The 22,971-nt window shown below is 32.4% G+C and overlaps 1 protein-coding gene across 1 annotated transcript; it reads left to right on the top strand.

The window, feature by feature from the left end:
- The first annotated feature begins 205 nt into the window (after positions 1-205).
- Positions 206-5,031, top strand: LOC122296547 (LEAF RUST 10 DISEASE-RESISTANCE LOCUS RECEPTOR-LIKE PROTEIN KINASE-like 2.1). The gene is made up of 3 exons (XM_043106323.1): positions 206-1,077; positions 3,199-3,240; positions 3,715-5,031. The coding sequence occupies exons 1-3, from the start codon at positions 273-275 to the stop codon at positions 4,848-4,850; spliced, it is 1,983 nt and encodes a 660-aa protein (XP_042962257.1). The 5' UTR covers positions 206-272; the 3' UTR covers positions 4,851-5,031.
- The last annotated feature ends 17,940 nt before the right edge of the window (positions 5,032-22,971 follow it).

Here is a 22,971-nt window from a genome sequence, read left to right on the forward strand (position 1 = left end):
GAAAAATAACGTTCAGGATGTTTGCGTTATTTTCTCAGCACGCGTTTTGCTTACTCCCCTCCCATTCCTTATCTCAGATGCATGCCAATATTTATTGCAAATTCTCCCACCAAACAAAATTATTGTCAACTTGCGTGTTGATTATTTCTTTCGTTTTGATCCAGTCATTGTTCAACAATTAATATATATGCTGTGTCCCACACTAACAGGATTAACGTACCCTCATCTTCATCATCTGATCATCTCTCACCCCACCCGCTTTCCTTACAAACATGGACGCCCCATATTTCTCTACATCTCTACCCTCCATCCTCCTCATCTCCTTCTTCATCATCTTAACATTACTATTACAACTTCCACCATCTTACTGCATCGACGATGATCTCTTCTATATGGAGTGCGCCTACAACTGTGGAAGCTTCAGAAACATTCCGTTCCCTTTCTGGATAGACGATGATCGGCCGGACAATTGCTGGCATAAGGATAAGGAGTACGAGTTGAAGTGCCCCAATAATGAATACCCTGTTTTGCAATTTGACGAGCTGAAGTTCCGGGTACTGAATTTCATCCAGTTTACAAGCAGAATGACCATTGCAAGAGTGGACCTCCGGGATAATCTTTGTCCAGAAAAACGGCTGACTACCGTTTTGGATTACACCTGGTATGATTACTCCTCAACCGTTAAGAACATAACTTTGTTCTATAACTGCTCTCGGCCTAGTCTACCGGGCATTAGATTTGAATGCAGCCCAGGAGCTTGGAATATTTCTAATTATTTCGTAGACGACTCTTGGCCCGGTATCAATCGAACTGAATTTACCGAATTATGCGATCCCACTACTATCAAAGTTCCCGTTTCCAATAGTACTTTCTTCAATGATCATGAAGACTCTTTGGATGGAGCAACGTTACTGATGAAAGCACTGGAGAAAGGGTTTGAGGTGGAATACAATCAATCGTTGATGGTTGCCTGTAGTGGGTGTGAGCTGTCAGGTGGGAGATGCGGCTCTAATATCACCTCCCAGTTTGTCTGCTTTTGCCGTGACGGAGGGCAATCTCTTTTTCTCTGCTCAGACGGTATGCACATTTTTTTCTGTGCTCTCCTGGCCTTTCAATTGGATGTGAGTTTTGATGTGGAACTTACAATTTTTAAAAAGTTAAAACAAAAATATTTTTTAAAAATACAACTAATTAATGTGAATTAAGATTTCTACAAATATCGATCTGTTTGCTGAGTTTATTAAAAAGTTTAGACTTGTTTTTCCGTAGATAGATTAATCAATTCATGTGGTATGGTTCTTCGTCTTTAAGCTAGTATAAGTAAGAGGTAATTAAATTTGGTTATTTAATTTATATTTTAATGATAATAACGAAAGTTGAAGCTCTAAATTAAGGGCACCCCACAAATGATGGTTTAATAAAATCTCACACACCTAGCCTTATGATATTGTCAACATTCAAAGGGAGGAAATGGCTAGGAATATTCCAGCAAGCTTTGAGTCAATAGAAGACTACTACTTCGATTGTTTTTTTGTGATCTTAATTACCAATTAGTCCTCGTGATATCATGCGATGAAAAGCAGTATACCCCATGCATGGTTGGTAAGTATGAGATCATATCTGAGTCATAAATTATTATTAACAAGTATTAAGCTGATTTCTTTCCATTAACGAGAGAATATTTCGTAGTAAATTATTATAAGAAATTAATATAGCAAACGTGAAGGTTAATTTATTTAATTATTTATTAAAAAGATGAAGGTTGAAGAAATCAGATTTTATTGCCAAATGGCAGATTACCATTTTGAAAATAGATTTTGTACTAAATTTTTAAAATTAATTTTCATTATGCTGTTAATTGAAAAATGATACTCTCACTGCTCATTTTTACTGTTTGAATTATTTTATTTTATTTTTTAATTTTTTGCCTATTGATTAAGGAAATATTTTTTAATAATATTATAATTTTTTTAATTTTTTAAAAAATATTTAAAAGTGTTAAAAAATAAATTTAAAATAATTATAATTAGCTGTAGCTCTGGACTCTGGAGGTAGGTGTAGAAGCATCCTTATTAATTAATTGAAACACGTCCAGACAATTTTAACAAGTACTTGAAAAGGATGCTGCTACTTCCACAAAAGATTTTCATCATTTTTTTTTAATCATCATTTTTTTAAACTATTTAGATATTTCTTAAAAATAAAAATAAAAAATCACATATTCATTTAAAAATATTTATTTAATAACTGAGAAAAAATTTAAAAAAAAAAAGGCTTCGGTAAAGAATTTTGGTAAAAAAAATATCCAGTCTTCGCATTTCAACATCACTCACGTGTATCGATCGATGAGAACTTCTGTTCAACAACATATCATGCGATGTCAGTCGATTGCTTTTTTTTTATTTAATAATTAAGAAAATATTAATAAATAAATTTATAGTTTTTTTTTTTAATTTTAAATGTTGAAGAGGTTTAAAAAATGTTATTAAAAAAATTTACACTATTGGTAGAAGTTTTTGATGGTTTTTGTTGGTGAATGTAGCAGCGTCCATAATATGTAAAGATGGCCCTCCAATTTCCTCTTCACGTGCATATGTTATATAACATTGACCCTCCAAATTTCCAACGTTTGTTCATATGTTTGCAGCTTATGCCTCACACATTTGTTTGATAAGTAGGGATCTTAGGAAATTCATAATATGCCGTATTAATGAGTAGCATACTTTAAGGACTATTCTCAACATTCGATCGTATACTATGTTATATAATATAATCATGATTTCATCCTTAATTAGTGAAGATCATGCTCTTTTTTTAATGTTTTTATTAAAAAATAAAAACTTATTGCTATGAAATCTATATTTGTATTGGGAAATATTTTAGTTACAAATGAATTACATAAAAATAAATTTACAAACTGACGTAACTTAATACAGTATGTTAGATCATTGTAAAGTTACTATTATTATATAATAAATCAAATCGAATATATGAAGTCATACCAGTTTGTGGGTCTACTTTCATATAATATCTTTGTTTATGTATCACTTCTTATTGAAAATTTATATTTTGGTCTTCTTCTTTGTTAAGTACTGTTTGATTTCAAAGAATGTCAATTTAGATTTGTTAGATTTTCTCTTAAATGGTTTAAAACTTTCAAATAAAATGGTATATTCTTTTTTGCAATTTTTGATACAGGCCGGAAGACCAGCAAATCGAAAGTGATGATAATAGCATTTGGTAAGATTCCTCTTCACCCTAGTTTATTTTCGAGATCAATACACAATACTCACTTGGACTACTTACAAAACTCAAACAAGTCCATTTGGAGTTGTTTAGTGCATATAAGCTTTAACTCCTTTCATAATCCTTCTCAAGGTGTGGCTAATGAACACCTCTTAAAATATAACTTCAATAGAGATATAAGGTTCCTCGATTGGAAAGTTTCTAAAATTAGTAATGATGGTGAAAACTTGTGCCTTTCATCATTTGTTGTTTTTTTTGTTTTTTTAACCTATTTCATGTTCCAAGGAGGCTTTATGTTTGCATGTTATTCACAAGTTAACTCCCAATTTTGCTTAAGATAGCTATTGCCAAGACATCAGTATAATTTCCTCCTTCAGTTTTAGTTTGGTGTCGCCACCAAAAATGTAATTTTGATTAACTTTTCTTCATGCACTACATAACTACATAATTTTGATTCTTTGTTTACAGCTAGTTTATCTATTGTAATTGGAGTTCTGATAATTGGCCTCTGCTTCAAGAGAAAGTTTACATCCATTAATATCTTCGAGAAGGAAAATCTAACCCATCAAAGTGTCGAGACATTTCTAAGGAATAATGGACCCTTTTCAATAAGAAGATACAATTACTCAGATATCAAGACAATGACCAAGTTCTTCAGATATCAATTAGGCCAAGGAGGCTATGGTTGTGTCTATAAGGGAAAGTTACAGGATGGTTCTTTTGTAGCAGTGAAAGTTTTGAAAGAATCAAAAGGAGATGGAGAGGAATTCATTAACGAGGTTACGAGCATTAGTAGGACCTCCCATGTCAACATTGTTACTCTTAGAGGCTTTTGCTTCGAGGGTTCTAAAAGAGCTCTAATCTACGAGTTTATGCCTAATGGATCTCTCGAGAAGTTCATATACCGAAAAGCCCCACCAAAAGTTGATCATCATCAATTGGGGTGGGAAACATTATACATGATTGCAGTTGGCATAGCTCGAGGATTAGAGTACTTACACAGAGGTTGTAACACACGAATATTGCATTTTGACATTAAGCCTCACAACATTCTTCTGGATGAGAACTTCTGTCCAAAGATTTCTGATTTTGGCCTTGCAAAAATATGCCCCAGAGAAAATAGTATCATATCAATGTCAGGTGCAAGAGGCACAGTGGGATATATAGCTCCGGAAGTATTTTGTAGAAATTTTGGAGGGGTCTCACATAAATCCGATGTTTATAGCTACGGAATGATGGTTTTAGAAATGGTTGGGGGTACAAATAATATAGATGTTGAGACTGATCATACCAGTGAAACATACTTTCCACATTGGATATACAGACACCTTGAACTAGATAAAGAACTATGGATGCAAGGTATCATAAATGAAGAGGACAAACAAAATATAAAGAAGATACTAATAGTGGGTTTGTGTTGTATACAGACCGACCCGTCAAATCGTCCGACAATGAGTAGAGTTGTGGATATGCTGGAAGGAAGCCTTGACTCTTTGCAAATCCCACCGAAGCCTTTTTTGTCTTCCCCTTCACGACCTCTAGGTGATTCTTCGAGTACAATGGCTCTCCATTATGATTTTATTAGAGCATCCTCATTGGCTTGACCAAATGAAGTGCTTGGCTAAATTTGGAGTAATTTGACCCAAAAACTCATCACATTGAATTGGCCAAATTCAAAATATTTTGGAGTTCTGCTACAGTCCATGGCCAAATATGAAAGACTGTTTTCATTGTCCAAATAATAAATAATTGTTTTCTCACTCCAACCGAGCAAGCGGAAGTGCAGTTTATGTGTTTCCTTGATATCTGTTTATGTAAGTGCATTTTATTTTTTTACATGAATTCTCATATGTTGCTAGATATTTGGTTAAGAAATTTAGTAAAGAAATTTCGATAGAATTTAGTTAGGATTAAATGACCTTTGAAAATGTGTTTTTATAATATTAATTTAATTATAATATAATATTGCTTAATTTTAAATTGGTAGAATTATAAAATGTGATAAAAATAATTTTTTAAAAAAAATATTAATTTAATAATATTTTATTATTATATAGAGAATAAATGGCTAATCCAATGTGAGGATTGAATTTAGATGAAATAAACAAATGTAAAAAAGTATTGATATTGGCTAAATTTAAATATGCATTTGGCCAAGCCAATGCTAATGCTCTTATACCCTGCAAAATATATTTTTCTTAGAAAATAAAATCTTAACCTTGGTCGTAAGCTTGTATTTGCCACTTATATCATGTTTTAGCTTGTCAAAAGACCTTACCATGGAAGACAATTATATTTGATTGCCTCAAATATGCAATAATACCTAGTGAATGGCTCCCATGACAAATTTATAATTCTTTGAGTCGATCTTGGTAAGTTGTAATCATGTCCTTATGTAAATGAAATTCCCTACATAATCTTATATATATAGGTAGTTCAAATAACCATAAAGCACCACAAAGTGATGGGAAGAGTACTACAGGTTAGTTTTGAGGAAGGAAAAATCTAGTTGCAAGCACAACCGTGCACTAATATATACATCAATCTAATGTGATTGGTCAAAAAATAGATTTTATTGAAAACATTGCCAATTTAAATTTTGAATATGAAGTAATCAGTATTGGTACGCAAATTAATACGCAGTTTTGTTTGTATATAGTAAAACTCTTTGAGGAATATATGATAATAATTTACTTTAGGATTTCAAGAATGTATAGGCACAGTGTAAGGATACTTTTTGTTGTGTAAGTGAAAAAATACTATGGAAATAGAAGTTTCTGTGAAGAATAATACTAAGGATTGGGATTAAACACAATTTCTAATAGTGTTTATGGTTGTAGCTGATCATGTAAGTTGTGTTTAGGTAGTGGAGTGATCTGAAGTCACTCTACTACTATTCATTATTTTAGCATTTACTTTTCACATATTTTTTTACTAATTTTTAGTATTTTATCATTACTTTTTTACTACTATTAACAGATCATCTAAGATCACATCATTACCTTAATGTACCCTTATACTATTCAATCAATTTCCTGCTCAATCAAAAGTGCACTGTTCTAATTCTTAATACTGATCTAATAGGCATATTGTCAAATAGATAGTTTTGTCAAATTCCATTGGCATTACTTGGAGACTTGCAGTTAAGAGTAATATTGTAAATACAACTATTTTACTATCCATTTTTAACCAAATAACGCTATAGTATATTTTCAACATAATTTTTGTCTAACCATGGCTTTCACTTTATAGAAGATTGTAAAAAGAGTTCTAAAAAAAGGTATATGTATCATTAGTTTGCTCTTAAATCAGCAAGTCATTGAAGAGTAGGTCTTGCAATCTTGTTTTTAATAAATGATTAAGTTATAAACTAAGCTTTGCATCAAGCTTAGTATGGAATACTCATATGTCATTGCAGAAATGGTAGAATTACAACAAAGGTTACATGAAAACTTGTATTAATTTTTATTAAGAAAAAATGAATGCATGAATGTGAAACACTTGTGCCGATGCACAAACATGCTAGTATACCCTAAAGATTTGAAGTTTACACAATAGATTAAATGAGTCTTAACGTGAATTGTGAGCCCCAACGATAGAAGAATTATGAGACTGATGAATCTTGACCAAAAGAATGTTTAATGGTCCAAATAAAAGAATAGAAATGCGAAATGTGTTGTAAAATAACATTGTTGTAAAATAAATTATATGACCACCTTGAACTAGTCATCAAATGCATAGTGTATAGTGCTAGCATAGTAAGTTGGCCGACATATGCATAGTGCATAGTGCTAGCATAGTACTAGCATAGTGAGTTGGCCGACATATGTATAGTTAGGGCTGTGCAAATTTTTGAAATTTCTGACTCCGCTCCGAATCCGACTCCGACGGAGTCGGAGTTTTCGAACTTTGGAATTGGAATCAGAGCCACTCCGAAAACTGAGTCGGAGTCGGAGTTCGGAGTTCAAAGTTACTCCGAACTCCGAACTCCGACTCCGACGTTTTTAAAATAACAACACAGAAGCAAAACGACGTCGTTTTGCTTCTGTGTTGTTTACATTATTAATTTAAACGACGGCATTCCTTTAAGATAGGAACGACGTCGTATGGCCGAGGCTTCTTCTTCAGTTCTTCTTCGTGGCTGTGTCTTCCATTCGCGAAACATCCCAATTCCCCATTTCTTCTCTCAATCTCACTGTCTTCGTCTCGTTTTTAATCTTCAATCGTTCAACGCCTCAAAGCCTTTTCATTTCTTGAAAGTGCTGCCGTCGTAGCTCTCCCAAGCCGTCAACACAGTGCCGAACTGCCGCCTCGCCGAGTCGCCTACATCACCATTACAAACTGGTAAGCCGTAAGCTTTGGGGTTTGTACTTTAAATTTGGGACAAATAGATTGCTGGATGTATTTAGGATAAATTTACAGTATGTGTTTTGGAAATTGCTGGATGTATCTAGGATAAATTTCCAGTATGTGTTTTTATGTTGTTGAGGTGTAAATGGAAGATGAGTGCAAGGTGTTTGAATAAATGCCTCAAAGCCGAGATCAAAGATGAGTGCAAGATGTTGTTTTGTATACACTTCGAAAGTGCTTGGTTTATCTCTCTTCTCTTCTTCTTTTTTTTTTCTATTTTTTTTATTTGGGTATTAGGAGCCCAATGCCTGTGGTTCTTGTATATAATAATCCCCTAACATTAGGAACTTCTGATCTCTAACAAATAATGGTTAGAACAGCACTTCAAGGTTGAGTGGTATATAAATCATAGTGGATATACTATATAGTACAGGTCCCAAAATCCGAGTATCAAATCCTTATTCTGGATATAGTACAAGAAAAGACAAAAATGAAAAAAGAACAATAAAGGAAAAGATTTTCAATAACTACGTACAAAGATTCTGGATATTGTTTTCATTAGGTAAAGTTTCAAACATTTATCCTGTATAAACTATAAAGTAGTTCGACACTTTTATCCTGGAGGATGCGATAGATAGGGAGGGTGTTTGAAATCTACACATGCTGCAGAAAATGGTACAATTTGGCTTTAGCAGAATTTGCTGCAGCAGCCGCTGCTGCTACTTTAACTGCATTAATGACACAGTGATACAGAATTGTTTTCATTAGGTAAAGTTTTCAAACATTTATCCTGTATAAAGTAGTTCAACACTTTTATCCTGGAGGATGCGAGATCAATGGCTTTCTTTTTCATCACATTCCTGTCAAAGTCAGAACATGTTTGCTCCTAAAAACCCACAACACTTTAAAAAGAAACATACTATCCATCCTAGTCTTTTTCTTTATTCCAAAAGAACCCTAAGCTCCTCATGATGCATCAAAAGAACCTGGGAAATCTCCAAACCTTATTTAAATTTCACCAACAAACTCAGTGAATCTAACAACAGAATCTCCAAACCTTATTCAATGAATCTAACAACAACAACAACAGAATTTTGGGGAAAAAACGATTAAGCAGAAAAAAGAAATTGATACCCACAAAACTACAGGAAAAAAAAAAGGGATCAAAATATGAAAGATCAGATACCAAATATGTATATATGCCTTGGAGGACATAAGCAACTTTAGCAGAGTCAGAGTAACAAGGTAGAGCAAAACCATTCTTTCCAAGGGCCAACTTGGCTGCACAATGTGAACACTTTAATTGCTGCATGCATAAAAGCTTCAATTAGACCAGTATATCTATTTGTATCTTAACATAATATGGTTTTGCTGTTGCATAGTTTCCTTTTGGTTGAAAGTGCCATTCTTCTTGTATTTTTCTATTTATATTAACTATTTCTTTTATTTTATTTTTGATAGATATGGAGGCTTCACCTAGTGGAAGGTCAGAAGGGAATCCAAGCCCCACGATTCCGTCACTGACACCGAGATCTAGACCCACTTCTATAGCAGCTACTTCTTGTGCAAGTAGCCGATTCCCAATGCCAGTAGACATAGAAAATGAGGATGAGTTTAATGAGGATGAGGAGATGGGTATTGGGGATCTACCACCTCCATCTACAACTCCATCTCAACCACGAAATACTAGAAAAAGGTCTTGGACATGGGAGCATTTTACCAGGATTCCTGGTAATCCTGAGAACCCACAGGCCCAATGCCACCACTGTGGGCAACTCTGCAAATGCCATTCAAAGAAGCACGGCACCGCTGTCTTAATAGCCCATCTCCAAGGTTGCCAGCGATATAAAATGTCGAAGGGAGAGGCAGCCACTGATCAGACCAAGCTCAGTTACGAAGCTTCTACGGCCACTGATGGTACACAGATTAAGAAAATGGTCATCCCTCAATACAGTGAGAAATTGGTGAGGGATATGCTTGCAGAGATGATAATTGAAGATGAGATGCCTTTTACCACAGTCGATAAAAGAGGCTTCCGAAAGTTTTTCAAGACTATTGAGCCACGATTTCCATTGCCATCACGGTATACGGTGATGCGAGATTGTATGAAGAAGCATGCAAAAGAGAAGGCGGAGATGAAGAATATGTTCACTACCACTAGCCAGAGAGTGTCATTTACGACTGACACATGGACTTCCATACAGAACATTTCTTACATGTGTATCACAACGCACTACATTGATAGTGAATGGAATTTGAGAAAACGGATTATTGGGTTCAAAGAAATTATTGATCATAAGGGGGCATCAATTGGGGCACTGATGGATGATTGTTTGAAGGATTGGGGAATTCAAAAGGTTTTATGTATTGCAGTTGACAATGCTAGTGCCAATGACACCGCAATTGAATGGTTCAAGAGAAATACGAGTATCAAAGCTGATGTCATCCGCAACCACGAATTTATTCATGTTCGATGTTGTGCTCATATCCTCAACCTTATTGTCAGTGAGGGGTTAAAAGAGGTTGATGATTCCATTACCAGAGTCCGCAACATTATGCGGTATGTGAGGGCTTCCCCTCAAAGGCTGTCAAAGTTCAAGGCAATAGCAAGCCAGCTTGGAATTTCATGTTCTAAGACATTGTGTTTGGATGTTCCGACTCGATGGAACTCAACATACCTTATGTTGGATGTGGCACAAAAGTACCAAAGAGCATTCGAGCGGATGGAGGTCGAGGATGGGGCACTTAAGTATGCTTTGCTGGAGCCTGCAGGAAAGGGGCTCGGTGCGCCAGACACACATGATTGGACTAGTGTGGGGCATTTTGTGAGATTTTTACAAGTTTTTTATGATATGACTATGCGGATATCTGGATCCGACACCTCTATTCGATGACCGTAGCTCAGATGACTCATTAAATCCACCTCGTCGAGGTTATAATATTGTGAATCAGTATCATCAGCTCGTTGCAACGAGGAATATTATGCAGTGTACTTTTGAGATTGAACGGTATTTTATGGAAGAGGTCGAGGCACCTAGCGAGTCATTTCAGCTTTTAACTTGGTGGAAGGTTAATTCCACCAAGTATCAGATCCTTTCTCGTATTGCCCGAGATGTGATGGTCATTCCAATCACTACAGTTGCCTCTGAGTTAGCATTTAGTACTGGAGGTCGAGTATTGGATTCTTACCGGAGTTCATTGTCACCGTCAACTGTGGAGGCCCTCGTTTGCACACAGAATTGGTTGAGTGATATGCCCATTGGACTAGATACCATTGGCTTTGATGCTGATAGCTATAAGCTTGAATCAGGTAACTTTGTTTGAGTATTTCAATTGATTTATTTAATTCTTTTTATGATTTCATAAATCTATTAACCTTATACTTTTTATGATTTCATAGATATAATTGTAAACCCTAACATACTTGCCGATGACTGATACTTGGAGTGTGGCTAAGTTGATAAACTCGCGATTAAAAAATATTGGTGAGAAATGATAATCATTTTTTTATGAATCATTTTTTTTAATCATTTTTTTTCTTTTTATTGATTGTGACTTTTTATTTTAATTTCAGGTATCACCAACGAGTCAACGACAAACCACGATATATTGAAAGATGTTTTGGAGCACCTCTGTATTGGAAGATGTTTTTATTTTGGTATTGGAAGATGTTTGGAATAGCATTTAAACTATTATCAATGTTTTGGACAATTGTATAAGAGTTTCTTAAAGATGTAATATGTATTATGTAATATATATATATATATATATATCATTTTATTTCAAAAAAAAACCAAAAAAAAAAATAGTAAAAAAATCGGAATCGGAATCGGAAATCGGAGCCCGATTCCGATCGGAAGCCATCGGAACTCCAATCGGAGTTCCGAACTCCGATCGGAGTCGGACTCCGACTCCTCCTCGGAGTCGGAGTATGAGTGAAATTCCGGTTCCGATTCTAGTCGGAGTCGGAGTTCGGAATTGGCGAGGAGTCGGAGCCCAGGCCTATGTATAGTGCATAGTTTGTTGGCCGACATATGCATAGTGCATAGTGCTAGCATAGTCCCATTTGTACGTCTATATATATCGTTGAATTCTTTAAGAAATTCATAAGTTTCATAACTTCTCTGAACTCTATCTCTCTCTCTCTCTCCTTTCGATAGTTTTATAACACGTTATCAGCACGAAAGTTCTGACGATTTTGAAGCTAGTAGTCCTCTACTTCAAGTAAGTCTTTCAATATATTTTTGTAGTTTTCAAAATGAATATGAAATATTAAACATACTTATGTTCCTGATTTATATATGTAGAAAATGTCAAATCTTACAAAATTGGAATTCGTTACTCTTGACATTTCTGGAAAAAATTATTTATCCTGGATCCTTGATGCTGAGATCCATCTGGATGCAATGAACCTGGGAGATACAATTAAAGAAGGAAATCAAGGGTCCTTGCAAGACCGTGCTAAGACAATGATTTTCCTTCGGCACCATCTTCATGAAAAATTAAAAACTGAGTATCTAACGATGAAAGATCCACTTATTTTGTGGAATGATTTAAGGGAGAGATATGAACACCAGAAAATTGTAATCCTCCCAAAAGCTTGTCATGATTGGATGCACATGAGGTTGCAAGACTTCAAGAGTGTTAGTGAGTATAACTCTGCACTCTTTAAAATTAGCTCGCTATTGAAATTATGTGGTGAAAAAGTCACTGATGATGACTTATTAGAGAAGACATATACTACTTTTCATGCCTCGAATGTGCTCCTGCAGCAGCAGTATCGAGAGCGAAAGTTCAAGAAATATTCTAAACTTATATCTTGTCTTCTATTAGCTGAGCAAAATAATGAGTTTTTATTAAAGAATCACCAGTCACGTCCTACTGGTTCTATATCATTCCCTGAAGTAAATGGTACTAGATTTACATCATTCCCAGAAGCGAATGGTGCATCTTTTCAAAGAAAAAGGAGGCGTGGACGTGGTAAGAAAAACTATAGAAGTGGAGGTCCTAGAAGTGACCACACTAAAAGGAAAAATAATAGATATACACCGTACCACCAGAAGTGGTTCAACTCAGAGAAGGGCAAAGGTCCTCAAAATAAATTTTTAAAGAAATATGAAGATGAATGCCATAGATGTGGTATGACTGGACATTGGTCTTGTACCTGTCGTACAACTAAGCACTTGGTTGACTTATACCAATCTTCTATAAAAGAAAAAACAAAGAAATTTGAAACAAATTTTGCTGAACCATCATATGCTTTAGATTCTATAGATGGAGAAGATATTACAAGTCTTGATATTTCTGATTTCTTTGAGGATTCTAGTGGTAGAGTTAATCATGGAAGTGTTCCTTTTTAATTAATGTATTTCCTTCATATTATTGTAAAATATTTTTATTCTGCAATGTTTTGTAGTAATGAAAGTTTTATATATTTTGTAGAATCATGAGTCTTATTGATAAACTTTTTATCTCCGAGATGAATAATAAAGATGTATATCTGGCTGACAGTGCTACAACTCACACAATTCTTAAGGATAAAAAATATTTTCAAAATCTAACATTGAGTAAAGCCTATGTTCATACCATTTCCGGTTCATCGAATCTAATTGAAGGCTCTGGAAGAGCTTATATTGTGTTGCCTAATAGCACCAAATTTTGTATTGATGATGCTCTATTTTCTTCACAATCCAGAAGAAATTTATTGAGTTTTAAAGATATACGTCGTAATGGTTGTCATATTGAAACCATTAACGAAGACAAGAAAGAGCATTTTCTCATTACTAAAATAATTTCGAGCCAGAAGCTCGTATTAGAAAAATTGTCTGCCCTCTCATCTGGATTGTATTATACAGAAATGAGAATAATTGAATCACATGTTGTAATGCACCAGAAGTGCATTGATCCCAAAATATTTATGACTTGGCATGATCGCCTTGGACATCCGGGATCAATAATGATGAGACGAATAATTGATAATTCGTATAGGCATCCCCTAAAGAATCAGAAGATTATCTTACCCAATGAATATCCATACTCTGCATGTTCTCAAGGTAAATTGATTATCAAACCATCTATCTCAAAGGTTGTTTTTGAATCTCCATCTTTTTTATAAAGGATTCATGGAGATATATGTGGGCCTATTCAACCATCTAGTGGACCGTTCAGATATTTTATGGTTTTAATTGATGCATCAAGTCGATGGTCACATGTTTGTCTACTTTCCACTAGAAATGTTGCATTTGCTAAACTTCTTGCACAAATAATTAAGATACGAGCACAATTCCCTGACTATCCAATTAAAACTTTTCGATTGGATAATGCAGGAGAATTTACAACTCAAGCTTTTGATAATTATTGCATGTCAATAGAAATAGATGTTGAACATCCAGTTGCCCACACACACACTCAAAATGGTTTAGCTGAATCATTGATTAAAAGGCTTCAGCTAATCGCTAGACCTTTACTCATGAAATCAAATCTTCCTATTTCTGCTTGGGGACATGATATAATTCATGCAGCATCATTAATTCGAGTTAGACCATCAGCATATCACAAATATTCACCATTACAGCTTGCATTTGGTTAGCAACCAAATATTTCTCATCTTCGTATTTTTGGATGTAATGTATATGTTCCAATTGCACCTCCACAACGTACAAAGATAGGCCTTCAACGCAGACTTGAGATATATGTTGGATTTAATTCTCCATCTATTATCAGATACCTTGAGCCTCTTACAGGGGATATGTTTAAGGCACGTTTTGAGGATTGTCATTTTGACGAATCCATTTTTTCAACATTGGGTAATGAGAAGTCGGTGTCTGAAGCACGACAGGAAATTACTTGGAAAAATAAAACTCTTTCCCAATTTGATCATCGTATAAAAGAATGTAATCTAGAGGTTCAAAAGATTATTCATTTGCAAAGTGTTGCAAACCAATTACCGGATGTATTTACTGACACTAAAGGTGTGGTAAAATCATATATTCCTGCTGTTAATGTTCCAGTAAGGATTGCAGTCCCTGAAGGACAAGTTACCAAAATAGCAATAGGCGAGTCTAAGATACGCCTGAAGCGTGGATGGCCTATTGGTGCTAAGGACAAAATTCCTCGGAAGAGAAAAATACAAAATGAATTTGGTACTCCTGAAGAGTCCATACCAACACAGGCCATAAGAGTAATTGATACTCCTGAAGAGAGTAAATCTCCTGAGAAAGAACCTCCTGAAGAGGTATTTCATGAAATGTCTTCCCTTAAAGAGGGACAGGTACCTGAAAATAACGATATCTCGATACATTTCATGAGTACAGGAGAAATTTTGAATAGAAATAAAACTGTTGTTGACAACATATTTTCATATAAAATGGCTCTTGACATTACCAGAAGTAATGAAGAAATTGAGTCAAGAACTGTTGAAAAATGTCGACGTAGAGATGACTGGCAAAAATGGAAATCAGCTATTGAAGCTGAATTAAACTAGCTAGCAAAGCGAGAGGTCTTTGGACCAATTATATAAATACCAAAGGGTGTAATGCCCGTTGGATATAAATAGGTATTTATACGTAAGCGTAATGAAAGCAATGAAATTATGCGATATAAAGCACGACTTGTTGCACAAGGTTTCTTGCAGAAACAGGGGATTGATTATGAGGAAACATACTCTCCTGTTATGGATGCAATCACATTCAGATATTTGATCAGTTTGGCAGTTATAAAAAGATTGAATATGCAATTGATGGATGTGGTCACTGCATATTTATATGGATCATTAGATCATGACATATATATGAAAATCCCTGAAGGATATAAAATGCCTGAAACTTCTAATCTGAGTACATCTAGAAGTATGTATTCTATTAAGCTTCAAAGATCTTTATATAGGTTAAAGCAATCCGGACGCATGTGGTATAAACGCCTTAGCGAATATCTATTGAAAGAAGGATTTGAGAATAATCCAATATGCCCATGTGTTTTTATTAAGAAATCAGACTTCGGATTTGTTATTATTGCGGTTTATGTTGATGATCTAAATCTTATTGGAACTCCTGAAGAGATCAGAAGAACCGCTATATATTTAAAGAATGAATTTGAAATGAAGGATCTTGGCAAAACGAAATTTTGTCTCGGCCTGCAGCTCGAGCATTTGCCAAATGGAATTCTCATTCATCAGTCAAATTATACAGAGAAAGTCTTGAAACACTTTTACATGGACAAAGCTCATCCCCTAAGTACTCCAATGGTTGTTCGATCACTTGATGTGCAGAAGGATCCATTTCGTCCTTGTGAAGACAATGAAGAAATTCTTAGTTCTGAAATACCTTATCTCAGTGCAATTGGAGCCCTGATGTATCTTGCAAATTGTACTCGGCCTGATATTACATTTTCAGTTAACTTACTTGCAAAATATAGTTCCGCACCAACTCGAAGACATTGGAATGGCATTAAACATATCCTTCGATACCTTCGAGGTACGGTTGATATGAGATTATTTTATCAACATGGTTCAAGTCCACAATTAGTTGGATATGCAGATGCAGGTTATCTTTCAGATCCACACAGAGGTAGATCTCAAACTGGATATGTATTTACTTATGGAAATTCTGCTATATCATGGAGATCTGTCAAACAAACACTATCTGCTACATCTTCAAATCACTCAGAGATCATTGCAATTCATGAAGCAAGTCGAGAATGTATTTGGCTAAGATCAATGATCCAACATATTCAAGAAAAGTGTGGCCTTCCAGTGATTAATGATAGTCCAACAACTTTATACGAAAATAATGCTGCTTGTTTTACTCAAATTAGAAGAGGATATATCAAAGGTGATAGAACTAAACATATTTGACCTAAATTCTTTTATACTCATGAACTTCAAGAGAAAGGTGAAATTAAAATCAAGCAGATACGATCAAGTGATAATCTGACAGATTTATTCACAAAAGCATTACCAACTGCAACATTTAAGAAGATTGTGCAGAACATTGGAATGCGGAGACTTGAAGACCTTTTATCATGCACTTTTCAGGGGGAGTAATGTCTTGAAGACTTATACTGATTGTACTCTTTTTCCTTCGCTAAGATTTTTTCCCACTGGATTTTCCTTTGCAAGGTTTTAATGAGGCAATCTTAAAGCATTTTACGGTACACATGAATATTGTACTCTTTTTCCTTCGCCATTAGTTTTTTTCCCACAGGGTTTTTCCTTGGCAAGGTTTTAATGAGACATATTCATTATATGTGGTCATCCAAATGGAGAGTGTTGTAAAATAACATTGTTGTAAAATAAATTGTATGACCACCTTGAACTAGCCATCAAATACATAGTGCATAGTGCTAGCATAGTAAGTTGGCCGACATATGCATAGTGCATAGTGCTAGCATAGTACTAGCATAGTGAGTTGGCCGACATATGTATAGTGCATAGTGCTAGATAGTACTAGCATAGTGAGTTGGCCGACATATGCATAGTGCATAGTGCTAGCATAATAAGCTAGCATAGTCCCCTTTGTACGCCTATATATATCGTTGAATTCTTTAAGAAATTCATAAGTTTCATAACTTCTCTGAACTCTATCTCTCTCTCTCCTTTTGATAGTTTTATAACAAAATGTTGATTCTGCAAACTAAACAAAAAAGACTTTACAAAATAGATAGGTATGCAATGTTATTGGGTTTTGGTTTTAAGCTCAGCCCAGTCCAACTCAGTCAAAATATTGACAATTCTTTTTTTGGTAAAGCTATTGATTCAAGTGAGAAAATGAAAGAAAGGAAAAAGAACAAATACCCATGGCCCTCAATCTGTCTCTTGCAAAAGAGAGTCTTAAGTTAAGAAAGAAGCTTATATGCTCCCACAACCTAATAATAGATACATTTAGTTTCAAGTTCATGGAAAATGCCTTTGGAATATGCTGCTGGATGATGCTCATGATAGATCCACCTCTCTCTCTCTCTCTCAAGTCCATCCAACCAAAACCCCATGTTTTGGTCTTTATTCCAACTCCACGCTTCAAACATTCACCATCAAATTAACATCATCTCCCTCTTTTTCTTCTTTTATCTTCTTCTCTCTTTCTCCATCAACCAAATATTCCATTTTTCTTTTTGTGGTCCAAAATTGGCTTACATTATTTAGCTTAAGTTCTACCTAAACATGAGGTATCAAACTCGTGGGTCTATAGTCTATAATAAAAATAAATAAATAAATCTATAACAAATAATGTTTTTTTTGTACAAGTTATATATATATATATATATATATATTCTTTTCCTTTTTCCTCCCCCTTCTCCCTGGCTTCACTCTTCTTGTTTTAACAAACAAAAATGAAAAATATAGGAAGAAAATTAAAATATTATTTTTTAATATTATTATTATTTTGAAATTTGAAAAAATTGAATTGAGATTTGAAAAAGTTGAGTTGTTTATTATATTTTATGTAAAAATTTAAAAAAATTGTAATGATGAAATAAGATGAAATGGGTTGAGAGTGTTTTTCGATTTGAACGACCTTTGAGTGAAATAAAGAGTCATCTATAAAATTTCTACTCTTTTTGGCATTATGGTTGCCAAGTATGAGCCAAAAGGAGTCATCTATTAAATAAAATAAAGAGAAGAGAAAAGAAAACCACATGTGCAACCAACCAACATAATTAATTGCATCAGCAATGATCGGCTTGAATGCAACTAATCATGTTGACTATGTTATATCAAGTTGAAGATGCATTAAAATATGAAAAACCATATACAAACAATACCAAGAGGACCATAATGCAAGCTTATGTTTTGACATCTCCATTCAAAGTTAATTTTTTGCCATTGAAAAAGGGTTAGGAAAATTATAAGGAAAATACTTTAACCATAAAGAGATTACATAAAAATAAATTCATAAACTGATGTGGTTTGATGTGGTACATCAGATTATAAAGTTACTTTTATTATAAAGTAGATCTAATGGATTTCATGAAGTCACATCAGTTTGTGAGTTTATTTTGTGTAATCTCTTTATGTCTGTAATAGTTCTCAAATTATAATATGCACATTCAAATTCTGAGTTTTGCACTTTGCATCTTATACTCGACACGTTACACTTAAATTATTAAACAAATTTGCACTATTAATTCTTGATCGTCTCATTCAAGATGGATGAAAAATAGATGACATGATACGATCTTAACAATAGTATATTAATAGAAGATTGTAAGTCAGTTTTTGATAGTTTGAAGATACAATGTGTCAATTTTAATAGTTTAGGTTACAAAGTGCAAAAAATCTAATAATTTGAGCGGCGCAAAGTAATTTTCCAAAAGAAGTTTTAAAGTGATGATCAAAACATTTTGATTTGGCCCTATTTGATCAAATATCATTTTTCTAACTATGCAATACAAAATGTTACGGTCCAACCATGGCATTGAGAAATGAATAATCTAAAATTGATTGCTCAAAGGCTAAGGAACCGTTTAGATTGAAAAATTATCTCATCTCATATCATAATTATAATTTTTTTAAGTTTTCACATAAAATATAATAAATAATTTAACTTTTTCAAATATCAAAATAATAATAATATTAAAAAGTAATATTCTAATAATATTTCATTCAACTTTTATCTAAAATTACTTCATCTGATTTTACTATCCAAACAATACCTAAAAAGCATATAATGTGAATTACTATTTCGGATGTCAAATTAAGATTAAAAAAAATTAAATGCATCTCACAATAGTTAATTGGGTTAATTTAATTCAATTGTTTTGGTACAATAATAGTTACAATGATTGTTGACCTAAATCATACAATTTTCGAAATCATTAGTTTCCTTGACATGATGGTTCATATCAAAGATCGAGTGATTATAAGGAAAAACATTTATTTGGATATTTACTATAAAAATAATTATTTAATATGAGGATGAATCGTTTTTGTTGTAAATATTTACAAATAAGCATTTTTTAATTAAAAATATACATATTTTTTGTCATTTTAATTCAATAACATCGTATCACAATCAACAATTTAAAAATATGACAAAAATTATTTTTTAATCATAAATGTGACAGCTCCATATATTTTTCATGGGCTTTGCTACACGCAGTCGGGAAACGCAGTCGGCGTGCAGTCGGCTGTACAGAATGAATAAAAAAAAATTATAAAAAAATTATTTTATATTCAAGGGAACCTCCATGAATTATAAAAAGCTATAAAAATAATTTTTTTTTTTTCATGTAAGTTCTGTATTAATTTTTTTTTTACAGCCGACTGCACGCCGACTGTATTTCCCGACTGCACAAATCATTTCTGATTTTTCATATCATATATCCAAACTGGTGTGGGAATAAGAGCACACAACTCATCTTGACGTGGCACCCCCCAATCACAATGTCACCTCATCTCACTAAGATCCACCTTTAAAATAATGACAACTTTTCACGGACTCACTCATCTTATAACTATACAGATAATTTTTCTTAAATAGTTGATATAAGCTATCTGAAATGTGACATATTACTGTATGTGACCAGTTAAAATTAAAAATAACATGGCCAGTTAAAATATGGAAAAATTTAATTATAAGTACAATTGTGCATTAATATGTATACTAATTTAAGGTGATTGGTTAAAAAATAAATTTTATTAAAAAGAGTGCTAATTTAAATTTTGAATATGAAAAAATTAGTATTGGTACGCAAATTAGTATATAACTTTACTCATACGTAACAAAACTCTTAAAATGTTATCTTTTAATAATGGAATAGTTGGGGAAGTGGGTAAATGGAATGGTTCAAATAGATGAGAAGATTACTTATAAAATTGACACTGTTACTTTTAGCTAAAGTTGTAGCCAATTTGATACTCATAGCATTCTATCATGTTTTGTTATACAAGTCGAACTATCTCATATAATTATTATAAATTTTTTAAACTTCTATAAAATATATAATAAATAATTTAACTTTTTTAAATTTTAAAATAAAATAATATTAAAAAATAATATTTTAATAATATTTTATTCAACTTTTAACTTTTATATCATCTCATCTATGTAACCGAATGAGAAGATTATTTGGCCACTTTGACGAGTTTTTCACCATATTAGTATATTATTATTTTCACTTCCAAATAGAAAACATCAAGTTTTTTTTCTTTTAATCTTTCTCAACTTTTTATCGTTTGACATTTAGTTTTATAGATAATTTAATAGAAAAAATTATCCGATAGTTCGATGAATGACGTCGTATTTGTAACCTATCTTGTTATAATGAGTAATGTTACGTATAGTCATAAAATACGTAAGTGTCGTATAGTCATTTTGAAAAAGAAAAGTTTATTATTAAAAAAATAATTTTTTTAATATATATCACATATTTATTTATTTTTTTAAAAGTGATTGCGTGACGCTTATATAATCACAACTGTAACTATTATTTTTCTATTATAATTATTTAAATTTTAAATACGTGACATATTCAATAAGTTAATAATAATTACTTAGAGATTCGGGTTGGATTGAAATGAAATCTTCTATAACTTTTATTTTATTTTATTTATTTATAGAAATGTTATATTTTATAAATAGAAAAGAGATAAATATAATACTAAAATCCGAACACAATTAGGTGGCCTTTATGGATTTGTTTTGAGAGTTTTGCTACATACAAGTATAGTCACTCACTAATCTGTGTATCAATACTGATTTATTCATATTTAAATTTTAAATCAATAATATTTTCAATAAAATTTACTTTTTGACCAATCACATTATATTAGTGCAAAAATTAATTCACAATTATACTTATAATTATATTTTTCTTTGTTTTAGACTGTTTGGAATGGAAGTGTGCTTTATGCACGTGTCCCACGTACTCGTGTCTTGCGCGTGTTAGAAAATAACATGTTGTAAATCTACTCCACATCAATCAACCAATCACCAGCCTCCTTTCTATCCCCCCCCCTCTCTCATTCCCAATTATTTTATTTATGCGAAATTACTATTGTCTATACAAAATAAATTTTAAAGATTTTAAAGACTTTTTTGAAATTGTATATTTTATTGATATAATTAATTATATCATTTTTTAATATACAATTAATTATATCAATAAAGTATAAAAAAATTACTTAAACATGATTGTATATAAAATTTTTATTTTAAAATATTTTATTTTAAATAAAATATAATTATTTTTTTAAATATTTTAATAATTTTGAAAGTGTGCGTTTTTGTTTTATTATTATTATTATTATTTAACCATCAAGCAAGGAATTTTGTTATGCTTTCACTCTGAAGTATTCCTTGTTTTTACCAGGAAGGCACCATATGATTGATTCCCTTTTAAGTTTCAACAAAAGACTACCACCAAGGTTTTGATTTAGGTTGAAAATCATAATATATAAAGCATTTTTTTTCGTAGTTAAAATATTTCTCTTATATTTCATAAAAGTAAACTCACAAACTGACATGATTTCATATGATATGTTATATCTACTTTATAATAAAACTAATTTGATAAATTAACGTATTATATCAAACTATATCAGTTTGTAAGTTTACTTTCGTAGAATCTCTTTACGGCTAAAAGCCAACTTTATATTTTACAAATTTATTGATTCCTGCCCCTAAAAGAAGATTTATTATGGAAAGAGTAACTATAAACTAAAATGGAGAATATCATACATCTATTATAAACAACTGGCAGGAGTGAATTCTCTCAAATGTAATTAGGTGTGATCATAACATCACTCCTACATGTGATCACATCAAAACTTCACAATTAAGTTTTCTTAAACAAGAATGCTATCTGAATTGATATGCCCTATGAAGTTTATATTTTTATCTTATTAAAATATTTCATATTATTTTTTAATTATGTAATATCTTATCATAGTTTAAGAGTAATTCGTTTCCTTTTTTGTTTTTTATGATTATAAGATTATATAGTAATTACTTTTAGTTGCTAATAAGATTACAAGATTAATTTAATTAAGAAATGATAATTATTAAATGGTTATAGAAGTTTAAATGATGTTTGAAAATTGAAAATGTATAAAATACATTTTAAAAGCGCTAATTTAGGAAGAAATATTATAAAAATAAATTTATAATGAGAGGGAGAATTTTCTTATTTCATAATTTGAATCTTGAATGATATCTATATATAGGAGTATAAAGGTCTTAATTGACGGCTAAGGCATGATCAATTATGATGACTAAATATGGTTTTACAATACAAATTGTTTTATAACAATAATGTAATTAATTTTCATTCTTCAATCTTCATTTTCTCCATTGATATTAATTTTGGTAGACAAACAACCTAATAAAGACAAAAGAAATGAAATAAAAAAATGGACCAAATAAATATATATGTATATAT

The sequence above is a fragment of the Carya illinoinensis genome, chromosome 15 (genome assembly GCF_018687715.1).
Source record: "Carya illinoinensis cultivar Pawnee chromosome 15, C.illinoinensisPawnee_v1, whole genome shotgun sequence".
NCBI lineage: Eukaryota > Viridiplantae > Streptophyta > Magnoliopsida > Fagales > Juglandaceae > Carya > Carya illinoinensis.